The sequence below is a fragment of the Capricornis sumatraensis genome, chromosome 9 (assembly GCF_032405125.1).
Source record: "Capricornis sumatraensis isolate serow.1 chromosome 9, serow.2, whole genome shotgun sequence".
Lineage (NCBI taxonomy): Eukaryota > Metazoa > Chordata > Mammalia > Artiodactyla > Bovidae > Capricornis > Capricornis sumatraensis.
The window spans coordinates 8,112,033-8,127,218 of NC_091077.1; the positions used below are offsets into that span (position 1 = coordinate 8,112,033).

The 15,186-nt window shown below is 48.8% G+C and overlaps 1 protein-coding gene across 1 annotated transcript in view; it reads right to left on the reverse strand.

Annotated features, from left to right (window-relative positions):
* Positions 1 to 15,186, reverse strand: part of NWD1 (NACHT and WD repeat domain containing 1) — a 76,089-nt gene that overhangs the window by 47,437 nt on the left and 13,466 nt on the right. The window contains 4 exon segments of the mRNA XM_068981238.1: positions 75 to 192; positions 2,251 to 2,410; positions 4,733 to 4,936; positions 12,032 to 13,304. Of these exon segments, the coding sequence (XP_068837339.1) occupies positions 75 to 192; positions 2,251 to 2,410; positions 4,733 to 4,936; positions 12,032 to 13,304 (1,755 nt within the window).

The following is a 15,186-nucleotide window of genomic DNA, read 5'->3' on the forward strand; positions in this document are numbered from 1 at the left end:
TCCACCTTGTCAGGCTCCGGAAAGTGGGAGCACCAGAGGGTCGGGGACCCACACAACCCCCTCCGAGACCTTACCCAGAACCTCCTGCTTCAGCTCCTCGATACGGCCCGCGTGGAGCAAATGGTAGGGTAACTCCTTCAGCTTCCTCAGGTTTGCAACCGTGTCGGAGAACCACAGGGGCTGAGGGGCCACCTGCAGAGGAGGAGAGAGCTGGCAGCCAGGCCACTAAGACACAGTCTCATTCATTCACTCCGCAAACATGGGCCAGGCCAGGTATCAGGTGACGCTGGAGGGACAGTGACATGATATCAGATGGGGACACCCACACATACCCACACACAGGCTGGGCTGGGACAGGAGGGGTCTGGGGCTCCAGGAATCCAAGGGGCATTGAAACTGGGTCTCACAGGGTAAGTAGGAGCCTGTCTGGCAAAATGCATTGGAAATGATGGCGTTTCAGAGCAATGGAGCATCATGTGCAGAGGCCCAGTGGTGGGAGAGAGCAGGATCAGAGTTTGGGAAGCCTGAATTATAAGACAGAGTGAAGGATGGTGGTTGGGCTGAGACTAGGAAGGTTGTCGATAGTAGATCACAAAAGCACTGAACATCAGGCTGGGGAGATTGGACTGGAGACAGAGGGCCAGTCATGGGAGGTATTAGAGGGGAGACATGATCAGACCGGATGGTCAGAGGCATTGCTGGGTAAGACGACTGGAGCGGGAAGTCCTGAGGCTATAAGACCAGGCAGGGGGCAAGCCACATCCTAAAGCAATGAGGCTGAGCCTGCAGGAGTTCTGGGCATACAGGAGAGCATCTGTGAGAAACCAGAGAGGAGAAAGAATCAGGCCGGGCCCTGCCTCTGGCCTCCCTGTCCAGGAGGGAAAATGCAAAAGAAAAGTCCAACTATAATAAAAGACTTAAAAGTGTATTCCCTGGTTGTGGTCACTGTGCTATGCTTAGGGGAAATGTTAACAGCAGGGGAATCTGAGAGTGTCCACGGGAACTCTTACACGCGTGGCGACTAGTCTGTGAATCTAAAATGACTTTGAAACTGAAAGCTTCTTCTAAAAAGTCTGAGTTCTGGACTTCCCTGGTGATCCAGTGGTTAAGAATCTGCCTGCCCATTCAGGGAACATGGGTTCAATCCCTGGTCCGGGATGATCCCACGCACACAGGAGCAGCTGAGCTCAAGCGCTGCACCTCCCGAAGCCCGTGCGCCTAGAGCCCGTGCCGCGCAACTAGAGAAAGACCGCTCGCAGCAACGAAGGCTCAGCGCAGACGAGAAAGAAAGAAATACCCAGTCTGAGCTCTGCCTCGGAGTGAGGGGCGCATGGAGTAAAGGACAAGTAGTCTAGGGAATTCCCTGGCAGTCCAGTGGTTGGCACTCTGCGCTCCCACTGCAGGGGACACGGGAGTGATCCTTGGCTTGGGAACTAGATCCCACAAGCTGCGTTGGCATGGCAAAAAGAAGAAGAAGAAGAAAAAGAACAAGTAAGCAAAAGGAAGGAAATTATGGAAGGCTTACTGAAGGAAGAGGCATTTGAGCTGGGCCTCGAGGTATTTGAAAGGCAAAAAAAAAAAAAAAAAAATGAGGTGGCAACTTGTAAGCTAAGGACCCAAGTCTTAGAGCTCCTGAGTACAAAAGAAAGACTGGGAGGAAATCCGTGAATAGTGGCTGGAAGTCTGGGAGCAGCTCTTCAGAGCGGGGACTTCTGGGTCTAGCTTTTATCTCACTGTTTGATCCTGTGTTCTCCAACAATGGCACACTACTCTCCTAGGTGGGAAATGAAATGTGTTATTTTTAAAATGAGTAACACTTTGGGAGAACCAATGACTGAAAATTGAATTGTATGAGAGGATTCACAAGGAAAACATCAGCCCCACCCCCACTCTCATACACACACACACACACACACACAACAAGGAGGAAACTGGTGTGTTTCAGGATGAATCAGAGCATACGGAATTAAATTCTGGGATGCCGCAAGGCATGACTTTGGAGACAAGCTTTCTAATGCTGTGATTCTGTTCTCTCATCTGGAAAGTTAGTGGAGCATAAATTCCTCATCTGCTGCTCCCCACCCTTCAGACAATGTTTGGGGACTTTCTGTCCTTTGTGAGAAAAGAAGGAAAGGAGCCAGAGTGTGTCTGGGGTGGAAATAAGGAATGGTAGGGGGCACGTGGCCCCAGCTTTGCAGCACAGAAGTGCAGAGGCTGAGAGTGGGGAGCAGGGGCCCCTGGACACCTCACCTTGCGGTCCAGGTTCAGGGGTTTTCCCACGAGTGGCAGGGTGATGAGTTTCTTGATGCCCTGGCTCCAGGCCCCTGAGAAGAAGTCGGCCAAGACTCCGTGACTCTTGGCTTTCTCAGGCCCAGACAGGTAGAGCTCTCGGACCACCTCGGCCAGCTGTCTGCAGAGAGGAGACATGGGCTGATGGGCCTGGGTGGGCTCAGAGGTGGTGACTGGCCACCACTTCCAGGAAGTGGTTCCCAAGCGCCAGACCATCCGAAACTCCTTCTAGATGCTTGCTGGCTCAGCTGACCGCCTGCGCTACTTGCCACCTACCGTGTATCTCTAAATCAGCCCATCTTACTTTTTCCTCTAAGTAATTTTACTTTAAAAAGGAATATTTGATAAACAACAAGACCTACTGCAAAGCACAGGGAATTATATCTTATAATAATCCATAATGGAAAAGAATCTGAAAAAGAACATATATAAACATATACTGATACATATAAATATATTAATATTTAAGTATAAATAATATATAATATATAAGATAATTTTTATATAAGTACTAACATACATATATAACACATATATAATATATGATAATATGTATATATCTGAATCACTTTGCTGTATTCTTGAAACTAACACAAAACTGTGAATTAACTATGGTGGCAGTTTAGTTGCTAAGTCATGTCTGACTCTCGGGAACCCCTGGACTATAACCCTCCAGACTCTGTCCATGGGATTTCCAATTTAAAATTGGAAAATTTGGGTTCCTCAATAATTAAACATAAAGCAAGTTACTGCATGATCCAGAAATTTCACTCCGGAGTATATACCCCCCAAAGAATGGAAAAGCAGGCGTTCAAATAAAAACTTGTGCGTGCCTATTCACAGCAGCTCTAGTCACAATCACCAAAAGGTGGAAACAACCACATGTCCGTCAACGAATGAGCGAATAAACAAAACGTGACCCGTGCCTGCAGGGGAATATCATTCAGCCGTAACAAGGAATGAAGCACTAACACATGTTATAACACAGACAGACCATGAAACTGTCACGCTGAGTGAGATAAGCCAGACGCAATAGGCCACACTGCGTGCGATTACATCCATACGAAATGTCCAGAACAGGCACATCCATAGAGACGGAAAGCAGGCGCGTGGCTGCCAGGGGCTGGGGGGGCAGGGACTGGGGAGTGGCTGCTAACGGGGATGGGGTACCTTTTAGGGCAGTGGGAATGTTCTGGAAGTAGACAGAGGTGATAGTTGTACAGCATGTGAAGATGCTAAATGCGCTCAACTGTTTGCTTTCAAATGATGGATTTCATGTGAATTTCTCCTCAGTTTAAAGAAGCAGTTCATTGCGGGAGCTCCCCGGTAATCCAACGGTTAGGACTCTGCAATTTCACTGCCGAGGGCTCGAATTCAATTCCTGGTCAGGGAGCTGGGAGCCCACAAGACGTGTGGTGTGCAGTCAGAATGGCAGCGATCCAAAAGTCTACAAGCAATAAATGCTGGAGAGGGTGTGGAGAAAAGGGAACCCTCCTACACTGTTGGTGGGAATGCAAACTAGCACAGCCACTATGGAGAACAGTGTGGTGATTCCTTAAGAAACTGGAAATAGAACTGCCTTATGACCCAGCAATCCCACTGCTGGGCATACACACCGAGGAAACCAGAATAGAAAGAGACACGTGTACTCCAATGTTCATCGCAGCACTCTTTATAATAGCCAGGACATGGAAGCAACCTAGATGTCCATCAGCAGATGAATGGATAAGAAAGCTGTGGCACATATACGCAATGGAGTATTACTCAGCCATTAAAAGAATACATTTGAATCAGTTCTGTTCAGATGGATGAAACTGGAGCCGATTATACAGAGTGAAGTAAGCCAGAAAGAAAAACAGCAATATAGTATACTAACACATATATATGGAATTTAGAAAGATGGCAATGATGACCCTGTATGTGAGACAGCAAAAGAGACACAGATGTATAGACAAGTCTTTCGGACTCTGAGGGAGAGGGAGAGGGTGGGATGATTTGGGAGAATGGCATTGAAACATGTATACTATCATGTAAGAAACAAATCACCAGTCTAGGTTCGATACAGGATACAGGATGCTTGGGGCTGGTGCACGGGGATGATCCAGAGAGATGATATGGGGTGGGAGGTGGGAGGGGGGTTCAGGATGAGGAACTCATGTACACCCGTGGTGGATTCATGTCAATGTATGGCAAAACCAATACAGTATTGTAAAGCAAAATAAAGTAAAAAAAAAAAAAAGATGTGTGGTGTGACTAATAATGATAACAAACAAGTTAGCTGTGTTAGAGCTCACGGTGGGGAGACCCTTGCATGCTGTGCTAAGTAGACTTTATTTCCTGGGAATGGAGAGTGAAGAAGGATCTGAAACAAAGAGGAACCCGATCAGGGAGTCCTTGGTCTTGGAGTCCCACCCAGACAGTGTCACCAACCCGCTCGACTCACCTGTGGGCGATGGCCAGAAGGGTGAAGCCGTCCACGGGCCGCCTGGCCAAGCAGTTACCCAGATCTCGACGAAGCCTCACCCACAGCAGGGGCGGGAAGCGCAGAAGCTCTTTGCTGGGTGGGGTCCAGTCTTGGTACACGCTCTGCAGGACCTCGTCGTCCAAGGACAGGACATCCTTTAGCTCCGCCTCTGAGAGCCCATGCCTGTGGAAAGGAGGGACGGACGTGGGAGCACACCTGTGTCTCCTGCATTTGGAGAAGGCAGAAGCTGAGGGAGGGACAGATGTGACCAGCTCTATGGCACCCTGCCCATCACCGAAGGGTTCACCATGGAGATCAGCGTTTGGGCAGTGCCCATGGTTAGCTGGCACTCATGCCTGGTTCTAGCTGTACCCATCAAGTAAGACATTTGCTGATCTTTCCTTCCCTCTCACACCTACAGAACCCTGAACCATCCCTCCCCCAATCTCAGATGAGTCAAGTAGCACAGGAAGAGAACTAACTTAGGAAAATAATGCATAAACCACCCCATGTGTTTTTGCCTGAAAAAGGAAGTGGCTTTAAACACGATAAGCATTGGACTGGAATGGACTCCATAATACCTGCAAGCATTTGCCTGGAGAAACTAAGGGACTTGTCCACAAATTTCCTCTGGCTTGGAGAACAAGCAGAGTTCATTTCAAAGCAGATGAGAGAGGGAGACTGGCTTCTGCTTACAAGGAATACAAACAGCTTGTGTGTGTGTGTGTTCAATTCCCTGATATTGATTAGTCTTGGCAAAACTCTATTAGTCTTTGCCCTGCTTCATTCCACATTCCAAGCCCAAATTTGCCTGTTACTCCGGGTGTTTCTTGACTTCCTACTTTTGCATTCCAGTCCCCTATAATGAAAAGGACATCTTTTTTGGGTGTTAGTTCTAAAAGGTCTTGTAGGTCTTCATAAAACCATTCAACTTCAGCTTCTTCAGCGTTACTGGTTGGGGCATACACTTGGATAACTGTGATATTGAATGGTTTGCCTTGGAGACGAACACAGATCATTCTGTTGTTTTTGAGATTGCATCCAAGTACTGCATTTCGGACTCTTTTGTTGACCATGATGGCTACTCCATTTAAAATGCACTGGTCATAGCAAACACCCTCTTCCAACAACACAAGAGAAGACTCTACACATGGACATCACCAGGTGGTCAACGCCAAAATCAGATTGATTATATTCTTGGCAGCCAAAGATGGAGAAGCTCTATACAGTCAACAAAAACAAGACCAGGAGCTGACTGTGGCTCAGATCATGAACTCCTTATTACCAAATTCAGACTCAAATTGAAGAAAGTAGGGAAAACCACTCGACCATTCAGGTAAGACCTAAATCAAATCCCTTATGATCATACAGTGGAAATGAGAAATAGATTTAAGGGCCTAGATCTGATAGATAGAGTGCCTGATGAACTATGGAATGAGGTTCGTGGCATTGTACAGGAGACAGGGATCAAGACCATCCCCATGGAAAAGAAATGCAAAAAAGCAAAATGGCTGTCTGGGGAGGCCTTACAAATAGCTATGAAAAGAAGAGAGGTAAAAAGCAAAGGAGAAAAGGAAAGATATAAGCATTGAATGCAGAGTTCCAAAGAATAGCAAGAAGAGATAAGAAAGCCTTCTTCAGCAATCAATGCAAAGAAATAGAGGAAAACAACAGAATGGGAAAGACTAGAGATCTCTTCAAGAAAATTAGAGATACCAAGGGAACATTTCATGCAAAGATGGGCTCAATAAAGGACAGAAATAGTATGGAGCTAACAGAAGCAGAAGATATTAAGAAGAGGTGGCAAGAATACACAGAAGAACTGTACAAAAAAGATCTTCACGACCCAGATAATCATGATGATGTGATCACTAATCTAGAGCCAGACATCTTGGAAAGTGAAGTCAAGTGGGCCTTAGAAAGCATCACTACAAACAAAGCTAGTGGAGGTGATGGAATTCCAGTTGAGCTGTTCCAAATCCTGAAAGATGATGCTGTGAAAGTGCTGCACTCAATATGCCACAAATTTGGAAAACTCAGCAGTGGCCACAGGACTGGAAAAGGTCAGTTTTCATTCCAATCCCAAAGAAAGGCAATGCAAAAGAATGCTCAAACTACCGCACAATTGCACTCATCTCACATGCTAGTAAAGTAATGCTCAAAATTCTCCAAGCCAGGCTTCAGCAATATGTGAACTGTGAACTTCCAGATGTTCAAGCTGGATTTAGAAAAGGCAGAGGAACCAGAGATCAAATTGCCAACATCTGCTGGATCATGGAAAAACCAAGAGAGTTCCAGAAAAATATCTATTTCTGCTTTATTGACTATGCCAAAGCCTTTGACTGTGTGGATCACAATAAACTGTGGAAAATTCTTCAAGAGATGGGAATACCAGACCACCTGGCCTGCCTCTTGAGAAACCTACATGCAGGTCAGGAAGCAACACTAAGAACTGGACATGGAACAACAGACTGGTTCCAAATAGGAAAAGGAGTACGTCAAGGCTGTATATTGTCACCCTGCTTATTTAACTTCTATGCAGAGGACATTATGAGAAACGCTGGACTGGAAGAAACACAAGCTGGAGTCAAGATTGCCAGGAGAAATATCAATAACCTCAGATATGCACATGACACCACCCTTATGGCAGAAAGTGAAGAGGGGCTAAAAAGCCTCTTGATGAAAGTGAAAGAGGAGAGTGAAAAAGTTGGCTTAAAGCTCAACATTCAGAAAACAAAGATCGTGGTATCCGGTCCCATCACTTCATGGGAAATAGAAGGGGAAACAGTGTCAGACTTTATTTTTTGGGGCTCCAAAATCACTGCAGATGGTGACTGCAGCCATGAAATTAAAAGTCGCTTACTCCTTGGAAGAAAAGTTATGACCAACCTAGATAGCCTATTCGAAAGCAGAGACATTACTTTGCCGACTAAGGTCCGTCTAGTCAAGGCTATGGTTTTTCCTGTGGTCATGTGTGGATGTGAGAGTTGGACTGTGAAGAAGGCTGAGCGCCGAAGAATTGATGTGTTTGAACTGTGGTGTTGGAGAAGACTCTTGAGAGTCTCTTGGACTGCAAGGAGATCCAACCAGTCCATTCTGAAGGAGATCAACCCTGGGATTTCTTTGGAAGGAATGATGCTAAAGCTGAAGCTCCAGTACTTCGGACACCTCATGTGAAGAGTTGACTCATTGGAAGAGACTCTGATGCTGGGAGGGATTGGGGGCAGGAGGAGAAGGGGACGACCGAGGATGAGATGGCTGGATGGCATCACTGACTCGATGGACGTGAGTTGAGTGAACTCCGGGAGATGATGATGGACAGGGAGGCCTGGCGTGCTGCGATTCATGGGGTCGCAAAGAGTTGGACATGACTGAGCAACTGAACTGAACTGAACTGATTGATTAGTCTTCATTTTGCTGAAAACACTTCCCACATTCTTTACACATACAGAATGCCTGCTCACTTCGAATTTTCTGTTGTCCAACGAGGTAGGTGTTATCAGTATTCTCTGAGATCTCCTCCACGAGATCATCTCATCTTTAACAGTCACAGCTGAGTCACTGGCGGTGTTCACCAGTTTCCCCATTGGAGTAGCCAGCCATCTCCCTAATCTGCTTTTCTCCTCTTGACAGGTCTTTCCAAACCAATATTCCTGGGAGCCACAACACGAGGGTTTACATGGGTGGTCCAGTGTTTCCTCAAACATTTCCTCTTTCAGAATAGAATCTTCTGGGATTTCCCTGGCAGTCCAGTAGTGAAGACTCTGCTTCCAATGCAGGGGGCACAGCTTTGATCCCTGGTCAGGGAACTACGATGCCACATACCTTGAAAGTGAAAGGGAAGGTCGCTCAGTCGTGTCTGACTCTTTGCGACCCCATGGACTATACATACAGTCCATGGAATTCTCCAGGCCAGAATACTGGAGTGGGTAGCCTTCCCCTTCTCCAGGGGATCTTCCTGACCCAGGGATTGAACCCAGGTCTCCCGCATTGCAGGCGATTCTTTACCAGCTGAGCCACAAGGGAAGTCCAAGAGTACTGGAGTGGGTAGCCTATCCCTTCTCCAGCGGATCTTCCTGACCCAGGAATTGAACTGGGATCTCCCGTATTGCAGGCAGATTCTTTACCAACTGAGCTATGAGGGAAGCCACATACCTCGAGGTGCAGCCATAAGGAAAAAAAAAGAATAAAATCTTCTTTCTCAATCTTCAGTATACTCTCGAAACAAACCAGGCTTAGAGTCTCTCTTGGCGGTTTCAGGCACAATGAATGGCTTGTCCACCAGATCAAAGAAATGGGACACACTTCTCTGGCATCACATCCCTGCATGGGGCCCTCTGGGTAGGGACCAGGCCAGTCCATTCATTCTCAGAGAAGCAGAGGGCTGCATCCTGGAAGACCACTGACATCAGTAAAGTGTGGGCACTTTTGCTTAACCCCTGTTCATGGAGTGTCATCTCTGTGCTGCCCCCTGGAGGACAGAGAGCTAGAGGCCCACAAAGCTGATCTAGCGCAGAGAGCCACATAGAAAATAACCGGGAAAAATAGAAACAGTAACACCAGTTGCTAGGAAGAAGGTAAGCCAACTCACAGGAAGGAGAGAGATGAGGTAAGCGGCAGGGGAGAGATGGTTCTTGGAGCACGTGAGTCCCTCTGATAAGGTGCCCTCAAGAGCTGGAATTGTGCAGGAGGGGGCCTTCTTCCGTTTGTCAGATGGGGAAACTGAGGTTTGTGTATTCATGGTCCTGGATGGCCAGGGGGAGAGGAATTCAATTCCATCCCTGCTCTTGAAGATGTTGTGTCTCATTGAGTCTAGAGCTATGATATCCAGTATAGTCATCACCAGCCACACAGAAGTTAAAAATTAATAAAGTTTAAAATCTGGTTTCTGGGATGGATAAGCTGGCTTTCAAGTGTTTATTTGCCACACGTGGCTCGTGGTTACCACTGTGGACAATGAGATATAGAACGTTGCCCTCACTGCCAATATTCTATTGGACGGTGCTAGAGCTGTGCATTGGGGGATGTGCCTAAGGTCACAGCCGAACCACTAGGTTAAGAGCCCTTCTCCATCCCCAAAGACATCCCCGTGACAATGTGGACCCAGGCGGTGCTAGTGGTAAAGAACCCTCCTGGCGATGCAGCGGCTGCCCATCGTGAGACCTGCCTTTCCTGCACTGCAGACAGGCTCTGTGTGGGAGGTCACACCACACTGCATGTGGTGCTGGCTGAGGGACCTTGGCCAGTGATGTCTACTTGCAAGTCTAATCGCATTATTTCTTTCAGCAGCCGTATACAACGGACACTCAGCAACCCACTCTGTACAGAGGTGTTTGAAAAGGCCAGAATGCATGCCTAACAGAGTTTCTCAGCCTCCCACTGTGATGCTAAGGGTCAGATCACCTAGGATGCTAGGAGAGCTCCTAGCCTCCAACCACTAGGTGTCAGCAGCATGATAGACAGATGAGAGGTGATGTGCTGAGCCCATGAACTGTAGCCCACCAGGCTCCTCCGTCCACGGCATTCTCCAGCCAAGCATACTGGAGTGGGTTGCCATTCCCTTCTCCAGAGGATCTTCCCAACCCAGGGATCGAACCCGCATCTCTTACACCTGCTGCATCGCCAGGAGGGTTCTTTACCACGAGCACCGCCTGGGAAGCCCCGGCAGGTGATGGACAGATCCGTGTTGCTGTAGCTGTTCAGTCACTAAGTCATCTCTTTGCAACTCTTTGCAGGCCTGTGGACTGCAGCATGCCAGGCCTCCCTGTCCCTAACCATCTCCCGAAGTTCACCCACGTCCGTGTCCATTGCATCGGTGATGCTACATAGACAGATACATAGACAGAAGGAAAGAGAGATAACCTAGACAAATGCGTGGAGACGGAAAGCAGATTCACGGCCGCCAGGGACTGGGAGAGGAGGATGAGGAGTGACTGCCGACGGGGACAGGGTCTCCCTTGCAGGGCAAGGAACCATTCCTCATGGTTATCGGTAGCACAACACTGTGGACGTACTGAGTGCTGCTAAACTGGACACTTCAAAAGGGTGAACTTTGTGGTATGCATGATACTGGGTTGAAAAGTGTTCCTCAAAATTCATGCCCATGGGGACCCTGTGAATAGGACCTTATTTGACACCAGTCTTTGGGGATGTGGTCAAGATGAGGTCCCACTGAGACAGGCTGGGACCTGGGACCTGGGGCCCTTTGCGGCGGTGCTTGCACCTGGACAAACGTCTGCTCAAACAACAGAATAGAAACAAACTATAAAGAGCTGAAAATAGCTTCATGCACGCACCACTGGGGAAAGTATGGATAAGACAGAAAAAGAGCAAAAACTCGACTGCCGCTTCGGAAGAGCTGGGAGCAAAAGCAGGGAGTTTCACAGGCCCCCTGCCCACCACACCACCAGAGGGGTGGACAAACCACCTAAGCTACCCCTCCCGCCCGACAGCTGACCTTCATCCAAATAAGGAACCAGCTCACTGGGAGCAAGCAAGCAAGCAAAGGAGATTGTCGTTTGCTCTCCCTCCCCCCTGCTGCAGCAATTCATGCATGCTAAATTGCTTCAGTTGTGTCCGATTCTTTGCAACCCCATGGGCTATAACCCACCAGGCTCTTCTGTCCATGGGATTTCCCAGGCAAGAATATTGGAGTGGATTGTCATGCCCTCCTCCAGGGGATCTTCCTGACCCAGGGATCAAACCCATGTCTCTTGCCTCTCCTGCATTGGCAGGCAAGTTCTTTACCACCCAGCGCCACCTGGAAAGCCTGAGCTCACAGCAGAAGTACCAGTAAAGCCTTGCCTGGATTTCTTGTCTGGCCTCTGATCAATTTCTATTGATCAAGAAGGCCAAGAACCCCAGTCAGTAACAATACTGGACAAGGCCAAGAACCCCGCTCAGTAACAATACTGGACAGGAGTAGACCCTAAGCCAATGAGTGATGTCCTTCCAAGAAAAGAGGGAAATTCAGACAGAGAGACACACAGGGAGGAGGCCACAAGATGACAGAGGTGGAGACTGGAGTGATGCTTCCACAACCCCAGGCACGCTGAGCACGGCCGGCAGCGCCGGAAACGAAGGAGAATGCCCAGAACAGAGTCTCCTCCAGAGCCTCCAGGAGTGTGGCTCTGCTGACACCTCGATTTCAGACTCTGGCCCTCAGAACTGTGAGAGAATAGACTTCCATTGTTCTAAGGCACCCAGGTTGTTATGGCAGCCCTTGGAGAAGAATGCACGCGTACAGTTCAAAACAGAGTGAACCCAGCAGAGACTCACCGGGAAGACACAATGTAGCCCAGCACGCGGGCCACCAGGAGCCGCCCGTGTGTCTGCTCCAGGCGGGCACACAGCTGTTGCATTGCCTCCTTAGCAGTGGAGGCCAGCGGGGCTGGCACAGTGAAGGAGGCCCACTTCCGGGCCTCCTCGAAAGCCAGTCTCAGCCGCCCTGGGTGTCCACACTCTGGGAGGCTGGCCCAGAGCATGTCCCTCTGCACCTGACTCAGTGTCCTCCTCGAGGCGGCCAGCAGGAGCTGGATCATCTCTTGCCCTTGGTTTCCAGAGAGGGGTTTCACCTCCCAGTAAGCCCCTTGGTCTGTGAGCACCTGCCGCATGGAGTCTAAAACCCCCCGCTGTCCAGAGCAGGCTGAGACGATGAGGTGGACCCTCGGAGGACATTTGGGAGGCAGCCAGGGGATCCTCCTAGCACAGTGGACAGGGTCCACCTCATCCACCGAATCCAGCAGGATCACGAGGGACTCAAAGTTTCGGCTGGAGACGGTGTGGAGGAGGACGTGGAAAAACTGGACCAGCCTGGTGTGGGCCTCTAGGACCTGAGCAGGGGGCAGGGGCAGCCCGTAGGCCACGCACGCCTGGAAGCAGATGCTCTGGAGCAGGCCTCGGGCCTCAGAGCTCATCTGAGATGTCCCCAGAAGCCGCAGAATGGTCACTGTCTTGCGGCCGAGCAGCCCCGACATCTGCTCAGCCAGCTTGCACATCAGAGCCGTCTTTCCGATGCCTGGGGGTCCAAAAAGCACCAGGGGTGGGTGGGGGCGGCCATCACTCTGTCGCAGTCGCTGCCCCAGCTGGGTCAGGAGCTCCTGGCGTCCACAGAAGGTCCGGTTGACCTCGGCACTGAGTCCCAGGTGGTGGCGGATCTCCTGGTAGAGCCACGCCAACTCCTGCCTGCCCGCCTCCAGCTCCCGGAGGCACTCAAGAACCTGATGGTTGGCCCTGGCCACAAACTGCTCCCCCAGCTCCTTCAGGTATCGGGCATGAGCCTTGTTTTTGGGGTTCACCAGGTCTCGGCTCCACGCTAGGTGGTGGGCCTTGAGAACTCCAGGCTGCCGGTCAGCGATGCGCCCCTTGAGGTTGCTGAGAAGGTTCTGGGCATCCGTGTCCAGGCAACCATCTGCAAGACGGTCCACCATTTTGAGGGCACAGTCTTCCAGAATGTGTTTATTGAGGCCTTGGATATCTCTCAGGAAGACTGTTGCCCTGTGGTCCCCAACCGTTGAGCTCAGCAGGGCCCGTTCTATTTCCCACTCGATGACTGCAAAAGTAGAAGAGGGTAGAAGCATTATGTCATCAGCTGGCTCAAATGGGGACACTTGGGAGACATATTCCAGGAACGAGAACACGGGAATTCAGGCTTAATGTGGGCCAGAGTCATTTGGCATAACTATAAACAACATGCAAAGGAATGGGCTCCAGTGTGTTCCAACAAAACTTTATTCATAAAAACAAATGGTGGGCCAGGTTTGGCTTGAGGCCACAATGTGCCAGAATCACTTGGGGGCTCACAAAAACCTACATGGCTGGACCCCAGCTCCAGAAGTTCTGATTCTGCATGTCGGGGTAGGGACTATGGTTTGAATTTCCAACAAGCTCCCAGGTGATGCTGAGGCTGGGGTTCAGAGGCCACACCAAGAGCAGCATTGATTTAGGCACTACTCGAGAAGAGCGGACTCACTGGAAAAGACTCTGATGCTGGGAAAAACTGAAGGCAAAAATGGGGCAGCACAGGATGAGATGGTTAGATAGCATCACCAATTCCAGGGACACAAATTTGAGCAAATTCTGTGAGATAGTGAGGGACAGAGGAGCCTGACATGCTGCAGCCCATAGGACTGCAAATAGTCAGACATGACTTAGCAACTGAACAACAGCAACAGCAAAATCAAAGATACCTTGGTGTAGGCAACACACAGGTTGTTGTGAAGCAATGTGTATGTGAAGCAGTCTCATCATAAAACAATGCCATCAAACTCAAAATAGTTAAATATGGAGTTTATATAGCTCTTAGGTGTGGCCCCAAAAGAACTGAAAACAAAAGCTCAAACACTTGTATACAGGAATTGTTCGTTTCAAAGTGGTTAATTTCATGCCATGTGAAAGCAGCCATAGATAACTTACAAACTAATGTGCTTGAGTGTGTTCCAATAAAACTTTATTTATAAAAACAAGCAGTGGGCTGGGTTTAGCCCTTGGGCCACGGTTTGCTGACTCCTGTCCCAGAGAATGCAGCAGCTGCCCTGAGGACCTGTATCTTTTAGAGCCAAGAGCCCACACTGACTTCTCCTTAGAGGCCTCTGTTTTGAAATAGCAGTCAGGTTCGAGTTATTTCTGAAACTGCCCTGGGCTCATCAGAGGCTCCCAGATCTCTGCAGCTGAGTGAGTCATGCCCTTGGAGACAGGACTCAGTCACAGAGCCAAAGACAACAGCCACTCAAAAGTCCTCCTTGGTCTGACCCCACAACCCCCTTAGCCTCATGAATGGAGATCAGAGACAAAGGCAACTCACAGTCCTTAAATGGGATGCTTCTTGGACACATTTTTGGCATGAACCAGTCCAAGACTGTCTGCCAGTAACAGGCTGTGTGACCTTGGGAAAAATTACTGCACCTCTCTGAATCTGTTTCTTCCCTTTAACGTGAGTACTAATCCCAAAATTGAAAGGGCTGCTATGAGGATTTTCTATGAAATAATGCTTGTGAAAAGCTGAGTGTATTATGCTGAAGGAACAAAAGGTTATGGTCTGCGATTTTATCTTCTGTGACATGGTCGAAATAAAATAAATGAGATGGAGTTGGGTTAGGGCCTGCCAAGGCTGGGGTTTGTGGGGAGGGGTGAGTGTAGCTCTAAATGGCAGTGGGAGGGAGCCTGTGGTCAGGGAACAGTCCTTGTGTATCAACCATGCTGGTTACTTGAAGCTATACAAGTGATAAAATTGCAGAGAAAGAAAAGGCTCATACACGCACATGCACAAACGGTTTCTGTTACTCTCTCTGTATTCTAACAATGTCCACTTCCTGGTTATAATATTGCACCCTAGTTATGCAAGATGTTACCTTTGGGGAAATCTGGGTAAAGGATACATAAAACCTCTTCCTCTATTTTTTTTTTCCAATTTCTTGTGAAACTCTATTTCAAGA